The 13791-nt window shown below is 43.4% G+C and overlaps 1 protein-coding gene across 1 annotated transcript in view; it reads left to right on the forward strand.

The window, feature by feature from the left end:
* Positions 1-13198, forward strand: part of LOC102450720 (actin, aortic smooth muscle-like) — a 29814-nt gene extending 16616 nt beyond the window's left edge. Inside the window, exons 5-9 of the mRNA XM_075927687.1 lie at positions 1199-1283; positions 4692-4853; positions 6966-7157; positions 8883-9064; positions 12208-13198. Coding sequence (XP_075783802.1) covers positions 1199-1283; positions 4692-4853; positions 6966-7157; positions 8883-9064; positions 12208-12351 — 765 coding nt within the window. The 3' untranslated portion in view covers positions 12352-13198. The remainder of the gene's footprint in view (positions 1-1198; positions 1284-4691; positions 4854-6965; positions 7158-8882; positions 9065-12207) is intronic.
* Positions 13199-13791: the final 593 nt, after the last annotated feature.

Consider the following 13791-nt stretch of genomic DNA (forward strand, 5'->3'; position numbering starts at 1 on the left):
CTTTGTCATTTTGGAGAGACAATGAGATGAGGTTTGGAACAACTTCTGTTGGTGAGAGAGACATGCTTTTGAGCTACAGGGAGCTCTTCTTCAGGCCTGAGCAGCTCAAAAGCTTGTCTCTCTCACCTACAGAAACTGACCTATTAAAAGATATTGCCTCAGCCACCTTGTCTCTTTAATATCCTGGGACCAATGTGGCTCCAGTTATATTTGTCATTTTAGATAAGTCAGTTACCCTCTCTTTCCCTTAGTTTCCCTATCTGTAAATTGTCCATAACAACACCCACTTCACTGGGGCAATGTGCCACTTAATATTCATATTTATAAAGAGCTTTAAAATCTTCACATGAAGGGGGTCACAAATGTGTATATTGTTTATAACTCTTTGCTATTGCAAGTTCTTGGAAAACAAGTGTGGAAAGCAAAGGAAATTTGTGATTATATTATATTATATAATATTAGGGAGGTTGTGGAATCTCCATCTCTGGAGATATTTAAGAGTAGGTTAGATAAATGTCTATCAGGGATGGTCTAGACAGTACTGGGTCCTGCCATGGGGGTAGGAGACTGGACTCAATGACCTCTTGAGGTCCCTTCCAGTCCTAGTATTCTATGATTCTATAATGCTTTGACACCAGGATCAGAGCAGATAAAGAGGGGTTAGTGGTTTAAAATAAAACAACAAAACAAAATCCCAGACTCGGACTTTTAAATAAAAAAGTAACATTAAAATACAGGAAAAATAATATAAAATGTATGTAATTTGTTTTGCTTTTTGTTTTAGACCAGTGGGTAAACTTTACCAACAAGATATATCATATTTATGTGAAGAGTAACATTATTGGAAAAGGTGCACAATTAAATAATATTTCTTTATAGCTGAAAATAGTTGAAGAACAATAATTAACTTTTAAGCTCAAACACTATTCACATTGTGTTCTAAATCCCTATTTATAATTGGAATATATTTTAAAGAGATAAAATATATGTATTAAGGTAATTTTTTTCCTGTGAGTTGACACAGAATTTTGTTTACACATGAGTAAACAGATTAAATTAATCTTAGTAGGTTGCTGGGGACACGAGTTGTGGGTATAAACCTGCACTAGCAAGTGATCTACACGTTAAGAAAAGAGTTATTGTCTCTTCAAATACTCCTGATTTTATAGCCTAAAGATTCTTAAACTCTTAATTGCAGATCATGTTTGAGACATTCAATGTGCCTGCTATGTATGTAGCAATTCAGGCAGTTCTATCTCTGTATGCATCTGGTCGGACCACTGGTGAGTTTCTATGGGTGTTAGTCTTATTGTTTGTCTCTCTCTTATGTATGCTGATATAGAGAGAGCCCTGCGCAGATACAAAGTTGTGACCAAAAATGGGTCACGAATATCTGCATTCACAGATAACCAGATATAAAGTGGATATCTGCAGATTTGCAGGGCTCTCTATACAGACCCACTATACATGTTCTTTCATGGGCACAGCCCACTTCTTCAGATGACACTCTCTGAAGGAGTCATCTGAAGAAGTGGGCTATGCTCATGAAAGCTCATGATACCATCTACATGTTTTGTTAGTCTTTAAAATGCTACCAGACTAATTGTTGTTTTTTAAGTTTTTCCTGTTATAGACTAACTCAGCTACTCCTCTGAAACTTTTATATATGTTCTGTTAGGAGTCTATAACTGTTACCCCAAAAATTTTCTCACTGAGACCACCCAGGGTTACACTAGTATTGGTTTATTGTTTGAGGAATTAGCAGTCCACTATTTGCACTACAAGGTTAAACTAAAGAAGACAGAGCTGCCACCAAAGGTTTAAACTAAAGAAGATACAGAGCTATTTCTCTCACACACACAAACAAACAAGCACACACACCCCTACATTCATTCACATACATTCATTCCTGCCCTCAGGCACTCATACACTTAAACAGGCATATGGGTTACAGAAGGAGCCTAGTCATGTAGCTCCTGGAGGGTCTGTCTGCTCATCATGGCTGGGGAAGCTGGTCAGGAGGAGAGACACTGGCTGTAGAGAGGAGTTTCTCAAGAGCAGGGAAAGAAAGAGAGGAGTCTTAACATGAGCTCCCTCTCCTTATATAGTATCCGAATGGCTCCTGTAACTCATTCACCTTGTCATCAGGGAGCATGCTCAGACTTCCCTTTATCCTGCAAAAGCAGCAGTCTGTGATGACTCATCACCATGTGCTCCAGTCTTAGCATTGCAACTTCAAACAAAAATCACAAACACACACACACACACACACACACACACACACACACACACACGGGAGAATGCAGTTTAGAGCAAGTTACAAAGTGGCTGAGAGTTACAAAGTTGCAGCTCACAGTAAGTTTGAGAGTTGCAAACTTTGACAAAGATTACAGCAAGTTGCAAGGTTTGACAAAGATCACATTGAGGTGCAGTTTAAAACCTTAGACCTTACAGTTTAGTGTAGTTTCAGAAAATGCATGTATAAAATCAAGTAAGCTCAGGTGGAATCTTTTTTATGCAACAATAAACATCTAGGAACTGTATGCTTGCCACTGTACTACACAAGCACATCATGGCCCTAGACACTGCAGGAATAGAACTTCTTTCCTTCAAATTCACCCCCCTACACACACACTTACCTGTTAAGTTATAGGAGAATTTCTGTGAGGAGCACAGAACATATGTTTATATTAGAGAAAGCATACGTGCTGGAACTAGAGGGGCTAGGGGGAGGGGATGGGTGCTACAGCACCCCCTGGCTATTATATAGTTATTTCCATTATATAGTTATTTCCATTATATAGATGGTTTACAGTTTGGTTCAATGGCTCTCAGCACCGTCACTGTATACATTTTTTCAGCACCCCTAAGAAAAATTATATAAATTGAGTCTCTACTTAACTGCACACCAGATAAAAGGAGCAACCGCTTAACCGAATAATGTACCAAATGCCCAAATTGCGTATTTACTTCCATGATATCTTTACCATTAAACATGTTCCTGACGAAGGCATACCATTGAATCATTTTAAGAAAATGTCTTCTGTAAACACTGTACTTCTGTATTATCTGATTCAGAGTCTGCTGTGAAGGGATGATTAACATTAACAAAGAGATCTCTCCTGACCTCCGTTTAACAGCTGAGCAAGCATTAAGGCAATACATTTTATTTCAGTAACACTCAGGCCTCACTACATTTTGAACAAAATTGAAAATACCATCTGTTCTTTACAATGTGGTACCACAGTCTAGTTCAGTGATAGGCAACTTGTGGCCCAAGGGCTTCATGTGGCCCATTAGGGTTCTGCGTGTGGCCTACAAGACATTTTGTTTACCATTACCTGTGAGCAGGATTGTCACATTCTGCTAGTTTCCTTCCACATTGTTTTTTTCTACCGATATTACTAAAATGACACAAAGCAAGGGCACATGAAGGATGTGTCTAAACTACATGGCTCCATCGATGGAGCCATGTAGGTTAGGCTGATTGGCAGAGGGACATGAAGCCGCAATTTAAATAATCACGGCTTCATTTAAATTTAAATGGCTGCCGCGCTCTGCTGACCAGCTGATGATCAGCTGTTTGTCGGCAGATCGGGGCAGTCTGGACGCGCCGCTGTTGACAAGGAAGCCTTTGTCGACCAGCGCAGGTAAACCTGGTTTCACGAGGCATACCTGCGCGGTTGACAAAGGCTTCCTTGTCGACGGCGGTGCGTCCAGACTGCCCTGATCTGCTGACAAACAGCTGATCATCAGCTGGTCAGCAGAGCGTGGCAGACATTTAAATTTAAATGAAGCCGCGATTATTTAAATCGCTGCTTCATTTCCCTCTGCTAGTCAGCCTAATCTACATGGCTCCATCGACGGAGCCATATAATTTAGACACACCCGAAGGGAGGTGCATGCTGATTGTACACAGCATTGATTGTGAGAGTCATGCAGTCCCTCTGCATCCAGTCAAAGCACTGCTACATTTCAGTCAGCACAAATGTAAGCGCAGTTAGCAAAACTACCCTATCTCAGGAGACCGTTTTGGTTAAGACAATCTTGCAGCCCCCTGAGATGATGGAGGGCCACTCAAATGGCCCACTCACTAGCCTAAGTTGCCTGTTGCTGGTCTAATTTGTGTAAGCAGACCACCAGTTTACAGGAATCAACCTTTGTGGCAAATTGTTGATTCCTTTAAAAGGCTCCATTCAGTGTGTGCATTTCATACCGAAAACTTTTCATCTCCTTTTCAGTGGAAATGGTGCTCTTCACTTCCTGACCTCAAGTCCAGCGACATTATAAAGTGCACTGTTAAACAGTTGCTGTGGTCAACCCAGAGGAGGTTGTATTTTAATTGTTGATGAGATGATCTCTGTGTGTAGTTTTACATTATTTTTAGTCCATATGCTGCTTTCGATCTTTTGAGATGAAGAGCTCATTAACATCTGTTGAGAGGGAACAATAGAGTACAATTGCGGAATGCTTCATGCTTTTGCCAAAGGCAATTGTTTTTTTGTGTATGCTAATAATTTCCACTACACACAAGCAGACTCCACTTATAATGAAGACAAAAGAGTTTGTCAGATGAGCATCTCCTAACAAATCCTTTTATTGTCGTTTCAGCTTTCTGTTTAGAATGTGCAGAGGTTGTGCATTCTAAGTTGGCTGAGAATGCCGAGCTTTTCCCTTTCTTCTTTTCCCAGGAATAGTTCTGGACTCTGGGGATGGTGTCACACACAATGTTCCCATCTATGAGGGTTATGCTTTGCCCCATGCCATCATGAGGCTGGATCTGGCAGGCAGAGATCTCACCGATTATCTTATGAAAATTCTCACAGAAAGAGGATACTCTTTTGTCACCACTGGTAATACGATGACTTCCATATGCAATGTACATGTGTATACTCAGTGGAAGGGACATAAAGGGAGCACCAAGTGGGAAGGAATGTAACCCCCCGTGTGATCTCTCCACGTGACCTTTACAACTTGTTTTCACCCCCAGCTCAGGACCCCTGCTCTCTCATCCCCTTCCCATCACACGTTCCCTCATGTGTGGGGTCTCTCTGGCCTGTCCCAGGTAGCCTCCAGCCATGCTGCCTACCTCAGATGCTGCCAAATGCAGCACAGCAGCTTTTGGGGAGAATGTAGCTACTGCCCTGCGCCCAGGCAGTGTTCTAGAAAGGCAGCTTAGCCAGAACCAGAAGAGGAAAGTCTCTGCCCCCCTCTTCCATTCTGGCTCTGCCACTGGGTCTTTGCCTCTCCTTCAGTGTTTTAGGGAGGGGTATGTGACCATGCATGCCCCTCCTACATGTTGCCCTTGTACACACTCTTTTTGGTGTCATATTGGATGGCAAGAGCATATATGATTTGCTGCACCAAAGCTGTATTCCTGGGAACAACCCTCGATAAGCCAGAGACAGGGACTGTGTGAGCTAGTGGGCTTCTCTAAGGTCTTGCATGCTGGTGCTGAGCTGACTGTGCAGGAACAGGAAATCTACAACATACTAAGGATGTTAAGGACTAGTCTCCTATCCAATAAGCAAATGCTTATCTGATAATCAGTCGACTAGTCAATTCCCCTCCTCCCCCCTCTTGCTGCCTCTATCAGATAGAGGAAGCAAAGTGGGAGAGAAGGGGGTACTTTAAAGCAGCAGTGCCGCACAGCTGAGCCTGGGATCAGCTGTGCGGTGCTGCTGCTTTGAAATGCATGGAGCCCGGGGTCAGTTGACCCCGGGTTCTGGATAAATGTGGTGCGGACCCTGCAGTCAGATGAGGAGTCCCCTGCTGATCCCGGGCTCCATGTGGGTGCTTCTGCTTGGAAATGCAAAAGAGCTCCTGCTGGGGACTCTTCTACACTTCAAAGCTGGCACGCCTGCATGCCGTCCGGAGTCAGCCCTGGGCTGCACATGGAGTTCCACATTCCTCCTTTGAAACGTACAAAAACCCCAGCGGGGACTCTTGTACATTTCAAAGGAAGAATGTGGAAGTGCCTATTGAGTAGCTGAATAGTCATGGAAATTCCACTGACTACTTGACTAGTAAAATAACTGCAATTTAACATCCCTACAACATACTTTTTCTTTAGAAGTGTTGCCCATGTACTATCACAGCCATTTTGTTCCCAAGAGGAACTTGGATAGAGCTATATTTTTACCACTGTGTTTTGACTTGTGGTGTTTGGTGGACGTTTGATGGTACAAACATGAATTAATCTGCACCGTAGCCCTAGAAGGAAGCATGACACACATGGGTGGTCAGTAATGTAGGCAGGGGAAGACAGAGCTGTCCCAAAACTGCCTACATGCCTGACCACCTAAGGCTGGGGCTGCTGCCGGGAAAGGCCAGTGCCGCAGTATGGCAACCCAGTTTCTCCCAGCCATCAGGGAGGGATGGGGCCTCTCAGGCAGCCGGGGGGAGCCAGGCTGTCAGGCTGTGGTCCCAGCCTTCCCCAGGAGTCTGGTTTCCCTCAGTCGCAGGGGAAGGCTGGCTCCCCCCAGCTGCTGGAGAGGGGTGGGGCCAGAGCTGCAGTCTGGCAGCTCCAGCAGCTCTCCACCTGGTCAGGAAGGATCCGGCTAGGGGTGGGCAAGGCTTGGTTCCAGGGGCAACACTTCAGGCAGGAGGGACGGGGCTGCGGCTTGTCTTCCCTAGCTGGGCTTTCATCCGCCACCCATGATGACACAATCAACGACACAATCATCATAATTTTACACTTGGAGAAACTGGGACATGGAATTGTGAAGTGACTTTCTGGAGGCCTCTCATTGGTCAATGTCAGAACCTCAAGTAGAGCCCAAGTTCCTACTCTACAAGTCTGTGATTAATCCACTAGACTGTGCCCCCCCTCCACACGCACTCGTGAAGGAATCTGTCCTGAGCAGGTTTTCGGGCTGCCATCTTGTATGTGGATAAAAAATATAATCAATACGATCCTTTTCTAAAAATAACATTTCTTATTTATTTTTGTTGGGTGTTTGTAGCGGAGCGTGAGATTGTTCGGGACATAAAGGAGAAGCTTTGCTATGTGGCTTTGGATTTTGAGAATGAAATGGCAACAGCCGCTTCCTCCTCTTCTCTTGAGAAAAGTTATGAGCTTCCTGATGGGCAAGTCATCACCATTGGGAATGAAAGATTCCGATGCCCAGAAACTCTCTTTCAGCCTTCATTCATAGGTGGGGCTGGGCTGTGTTTACAAAAGGCTTGGCTGTGCTGGAAAAAAATGTTGTCTTTAACTGTAAAGAAAACATTAAAATGTAGAGACATTTATGTCCTGAGAACCTGTAGCTTCTGTTGACTTCTTCAGTAGTTGGGTTTTCTCAGCCCCTCTGATAAATTGACTTGGGTTTACTCAGCCTCTTTTGGAAAATGTAGATAGATCTGATGGTCTTGCTATATGTTAATTTGCATAGCCAGCTAGAAAGTACCAGCGTTTTAAGACAGCGATTGTTCATGCTTGTTTCAAGACATGCTTGTTTCAAGTGCCTGTATCAGTTCACCAGACTAAGACCAACACCTACCAGCCATTACTTCAGTATCCTGAGAAGATTCTACTTCCAGTTCAGATGGATTGATATCTCAGTACAGATGTTCATTGGTGCTAAGTGAGAGAAATATCTGATAATGTAAGAAAAGAGATTTGTCATCCAGGTACTGTCTCTGCTCCACAGTCAGTTCTTCCAGTCCACAACTCAGCGAACTATACAGTATAAAACCCCTGTATAATTATTTTCCAGTAGTGTATCGACAGCTGTATAGAGTCAGAATCCACCTTCAGCATATGGTAATTCAGGCCTTCTTCATAGAACTCCCTGTGACTTCAGCAACAAGGACTAAGTAATGACAGCACGACTGGCCCATAGTCAATTCAGTCCTCCTTCTCTGTCAGTAGTAAAGCTCTCACTGACTTCTGTCTAGAAATCTGTTCATTGAAGCATTTGTGCAGCTTCCATCTCTGGATCTAAACCTGTCCTAGACCAGGAGCAGGCCTCCATGGAAATTGTGTTTTACAGACAGAGAAACAGGGATGTGGAAAGGCTTGGAGCACAAGTCCATGTCAGAATGAGAGTCCTGCATTTTATGTAAGCACGGCACTGTGTAAATTGTACACGTCACTGGCAATGTTCTCTAATCTCTTCCATCCACGAACAGATTTTTCCCATGCATGTGCAGACTATTTTATGTGCACTGAGGCATGTGTGAATGTGCCAGTAGAAACAAAAAAACCTAGCTGTGGGTGTTCTGCTAATGAGCAGGGCAGCGTTTGAATCTCTCCTAAGCTGCCACACAAGTGCACAACTTCCATGGAACCCTGGTCACTCCTTGCATCAATTCTGTAGTAAAAAAATAATATCACCATACATGGGCCTTCCTGTATTTTCATGTCACCCAGTTATTCAATGTGGCTAGTAAGAATCATATTAGCCAACCTGAGTTGGAAATGGGTCTTGTTTCTAGCTAATACCAATATACTTGACCATAGGAACAGCAGACTATTGTGGGAACAATTCACGTTCCTTTTTTTATAAGTTTGCTAAATAATGTCATCAATTTAAATTTGAGACCATCTAAATTCCAAGCATTAAAACACAGTGGGAGAGAATATTTCTTCTTTCAAGTCTATTTAATGCATGCCATTTATAACCCTGTTCCCATGTGTAGTTGACAGGAAAGGTAAAAAAATTGAACTTGTCTTTATCTTCCTTTCTCCCCCTTCCAGCATCTGATAGCTTGGTACTGGAATTTTCTTAAGGGAGCAATGTCAGAAAATATGGTGTGTTTGGGGCCCTTTGACTCTGATCTGTGTGAATCATCTTTCCATGTAGACAGTAGTATAGAAACAGGTGAAATGGATTTCTTAACATATGGAGGTAATGTATTGAAATATTCTTTTCAAACAGGAATGGAATCTGCAGGTGTTCATGAAACTACTTATAACAGCATTATGAAATGTGATATTGACATCCGCAAGGATCTCTATGCTAACAATGTGCTATCTGGGGGTACGACAATGTACCCAGGTATTGGTGATCGCATGCAGAAAGAGATCACAGCTTTGGCTCCAAGTACTATGAAGATTAAGGTAATCCTAACACCTCATACCAGGCATAGCCAAACTGTGGCTTGTGAGTCCCATGCAGCTGTCTTACCATTAAAGTGCATCTTGTGGCCCTCCCATTGTTTACCTACAAGACTGGGTGGTGGTGGTGGTGGGGAATCTCAGGACCTCTGCCTTTTGGTGTGATGATGGCGTAGGAGCTTCTGCCCAGTGGGGAAAGGTGTCTTGGGGCCTCAGCCCTGTGTGGTATACCTGCTGCTGCTCAGGGTTTCAGCAGGAATGGACTGACACCCTGGGCCCCATCAGGTGCACCTTGACTCTCGAAGTTCTGAACACTTTCCTATGTGGTTTGAAGGATCAGTAAGTTTGGCCTTATTCAGATTTTTTTCATGTTTGTTTTGTTAAGAAATGAGTGTTGTTTAATGCTTAGAAAAGAAGACTGGGAGCTGGTGTAGCTGGATTCTGTTCCTGCCTTTTTTGTGACCTTGGACAGGTCATCTAACCTCTTTTCTTTAATTTATCAATGTCAGGATTCAGAGACAGATGTGTCCGTTACTGGCAGAAAATGGTAATTAAAACTGTATGAATGAATGAGGTCTCCTAAAAAAATGTAAAGAGGGAATCAACAACAGACCCCAGTTGATACTAATGGAAATTGGAACAGGAGAAGAGAGAACCTATCAGAAGAGACCATGTGATCGAGCAACCAAAGAGGTGGGAGGAGAAGCAGGAGAGGTTGGAGCTGCAGGAACCAAAGGAGGACAGGGGTGTCTCGGAGACTGTGACGTGGGAGGGTCCCAGAGCTCAGGCTGCAACCTGAGCCTGAATGTCCGCTCCACAATTAAACAGTTCCTTCGCCTGAGCCCTGGAAGACAGAGTCAGGTGACCTGGGCCAGCTGTGGGTGCCTAATTGCAGTGTAAATATATCTGAAGAGCCCAAAGAGAGCCTGCTAAGCCAGTGGCTGTGCCTCAAACCAAGGCATTCCAGATTAGAAGGAAATGACCCAGTGGAAAACATAATTTGGGGTATCTCAGTAACAAGGCTGAGCACTTTGATAAACCCCTAGGGCCTGAGTCAGTGTCTGCTGGCATAGATGGGCTCAGCTCCCCCCCACCCCTTGCGCTGTTCCTTACCCTTCCCCCTGCTCCTTTGTAGTGATCCAGCACAGTGGGAACAATTGGAGCCAAAGGTCACAGTCTGGGCTCCCTCTGGGATGATCAAACTGGCAGAAACTATGAGACAACTAGGCCAGCTGTCATCAGACATTCCCGCTACACGCGCTGAAGAATGTACAAATTAAATAGACAAGACAGAAGAATGGTGGGAGGATAAACAGGGGCACATCGACATGAAGCAACTTGCCCATAGTAACAGCAGCTCAGGGGCTGACCTGTTAATTGAACCCAAGTCTAGGAGTAAGTCGAGGTCTTTATCCACTAGATCATACTGAGAGGGAAGGAGCAATTAACTTTGTGGACTTGAGTGAGGGTGCCAAAAATTATTCTTCTCAGATATTAAAGCTCTGAGGACCAACTCTGGGTTTGCTAAGAAGCAACAAAGAAAGCCACAAGATGCTGCCCAAATTAAACACTCACTAAATCAGACTTTTCTGGTAACTTTCTCTTGAAATAGAAATAATGACAAGCAGCAGTACAACTCTTTTCCCTTAATCTAATTAATTAAGCCTCTCATTTAGAGCTTACTACACAGCTAGGGCCAAGAATTTCAAAAGTTACTAGTGATTTTGGGGGCCTCAATGGGAGACACCTTAATGGGGGCCTGATTTTCCAAAAGTGCTCAACACCTGCTCTTTGAGACTCCTTTAAAGTGTCTCAGATTGAGCTGCCAAACACAATCATTTTTTAAAATCTTAGTTTAAGAGATAAGGAGGCCAATCATGAAGTCCTGTGCAACCTCAGCTTACTAGAGAGAAAAATCAAAGTATATTGGACCATATGCATCAAGGCAGGGGTGTATGAGAGTTTTATGGGGCTCAGAGCAGCACAATTTTGTGGGGCCACCTTTTGGAGAAAAAATAGAAAAAAGGCATCAAATGCTCTATTTTCATATTAAATGTGAATTGGGCAAATTTGATAGAAACTTAATTTAGTTGGATAATTTTTATTTTAATTATCTTGTAAGTCATTCTTAAACAAAATTCTGCATTCATAATTAAAAATTTACATTTGTATTTAAGTCTCCTCCCCCTCCTGCCTCACTCTCTCTTTCTCTTCTCCTCTTGCCTCACTCTCTCTCTTTCTTCTCCCCCTCCTGCCTCACTCTCTCTTTCTTCTCCCCCTCCTGCCTCACTCTCTCTCTTTCTCTCCTCCTCCTCCTGCTTCACTCTCTCTCTTTCTCTTCTCCTTAGTCCTCCCCCTCCTGCCTCTCACTCGCGGAGCCCAAACAGCCGTTTGGGCCTTTGCGGCGTCCCGGCTGAGCGGCGCAGAACTCAACCGAGCGCCACGGCGGGAGGTGAAGAAGGGCGGGGTGGTGATGTACACGGCCAGGGGACGGGACCTGGAGCCTCTGTCATGCCCTTCACCTCCTGCCCCTTGGCCGTGTACATCACCGCTCTGCCCCCCTTTGCCTCCTGCCATGGCGCTCAGTTGAGTTCTGCGCCGCTCAGCCAGGATGCCACGCAGGAGCAAGTGGCCCAAGCAGCCGTTTGGGCCCCGTGCAGCAGCTCAGCGCGGGGCCTATTGCACTGTGGGGCCCAGGGCAGCCACCCCGCTCGCCCTGCCCTATATCTGCCGCTGCATCTAGGGATTATAGTATGGAGTAATATGCTGGGATACCCAGATACATGGGTAGCAACAGGTTGTTTTCATCTTGATACATGTCATAAAAAACACCTGATGAGCACTTTCTTGGCTTCAAGGTGGATCAAGTTACTAACATCTCCTGGCTATTTGAAGATACCTGACTTTTGGTCCTTGCCCATTTTTCATTATCAAGTTCAGACCTGACTCAGAATAATGCTGAGTATCTGCCACTCTATTGGCTTTCTCTCAGGATCTAGTCCATATAGGCAGGAGCTAATAATTCTGCATGCAAGGCAGAAGGGATGACTACCTCTTTAGCTCTTTTGTGGTGCTGACGAGAGATGTTACTGTGTGAGTTAGTCATTTCTCTCCTTGTAAAAAATTACACTTCTCTCCTCTTATAGATGATTGCACCACCAGAACGTAAATACTCTGTCTGGATTGGGGGCTCCATCTTGGCTTCTCTGTCCACCTTCCAGCAAATGTGGATCAGCAAAGATGAATATGAGGAAGCTGGTCCTTCCATTGTCCATCGCAAATGCTTTTGAGTACACTCATGATGTGCCATCAATGATAAGTAATGGTGGTTCTCTACACTACATCCCCTTTGTGGGAAGTACATGCTTTAGGCATTCTTCCACTGCTTAATAAAACGCAATAAATGGTTATCAAGATGATTAGTATATTGTTTGTCTTGTTTCTGAATAAGGAAAAGACACTATAATTTAACCTGCAATTGACAGATGCCTTCCCAGAGTAATAATAGCAACAAAACAATCAATTTTGTAGAACTTCTTCTTTCATGAATCTGAGAGCATTTTACAAACATTGATGAGTTAAACCTCACAAAGTTGCTGTGGTGTTAGTCAGGGTTGTTACCCTCTTTTACTGATGGAGAATCTGAAGCGCACAAAAATGAAATGATTTCTCCAATCTCATATAGGTTGAAATTCTCCCCCTTGCATAGAAACACAACACAAAGCCTATACACTTCCTAAATCCCACTTGAGTCTTATTTGAGGACTTAGCTTTTTCGTGGGCCCTCTTTATAGATATGCATCTCTCCAATGAGAAAGTGGCAGACTCAACAAATCTAGATGGGTCATAAAGTGAAAAGTCCCTTGTAGAGAAGTTGCATATAATCTTTTCCTTTATTTTTCATGACTGTTTGGCAGGAACCCATGCTATCAGCCACAAGTGTCAACAAACTGTAGTGATTTTGTGCTGTAGTTACATGTACCCGACTCATTTACCTGTTGCACATTGTCCTGCTTAAATGTCTCTTCTTGTAGCAGTTAATTGATTCGTAATTAACTTGCTGTGACTGTTCTTTTTATGCCAAAGAAATTATTACTAAATAAATAATGAGCCTTTCAAATATATCCTCAAACTTCTAGTTTTAATGGATCAATAAAAGAGTAATTATCTAAATAATGCTAGTGTGATTTACATTACTTACATAGCGACTGATTGATAAATTAAACATATATTAATGAGTAATCATAACAGTCTACTTTAAGTGAGTCATGAAATTTGGTTGGTTAAATTCCAACCTAGGGTTCAAGATAAGCAATTTTAAAATTCAACTAACAAAAGTTTTATAATTCATATAAAAAAATGTGCCTGTATTTCCAAACAGCTCCTCTGGTGAGAGGATTTACCCTTCTGGCTATGTTTCAAATGCAAAACAAACTCATTTGACATGATTCCTCACCTCTTAGGCAAACCTCCCTTTGACTTCATGACTCGAATATCAGGGCCCCTAGGTCTAATCCCTCTGAGATATGCTAGCGAGGTAAGTATTTTACCAGTTCCTAGATGAAGAAAGCCTGGCACAGGGAGGAAGAATAATTGGACATGGTCTTCCAGGATTCTTGACGCCCAGTCAAATGACCTAACAACTAGACAATGTTCTCTCCCTCTCTCTCTTTCTCTCTGTCTGATGTCACGGCTTTCTGCACTGACACGTCCTAAATCCTTCATTTCTG

This window comes from Pelodiscus sinensis, chromosome 4 (genome assembly GCF_049634645.1).
Source record: "Pelodiscus sinensis isolate JC-2024 chromosome 4, ASM4963464v1, whole genome shotgun sequence".
NCBI classification, from domain to species: domain Eukaryota; kingdom Metazoa; phylum Chordata; order Testudines; family Trionychidae; genus Pelodiscus; species Pelodiscus sinensis.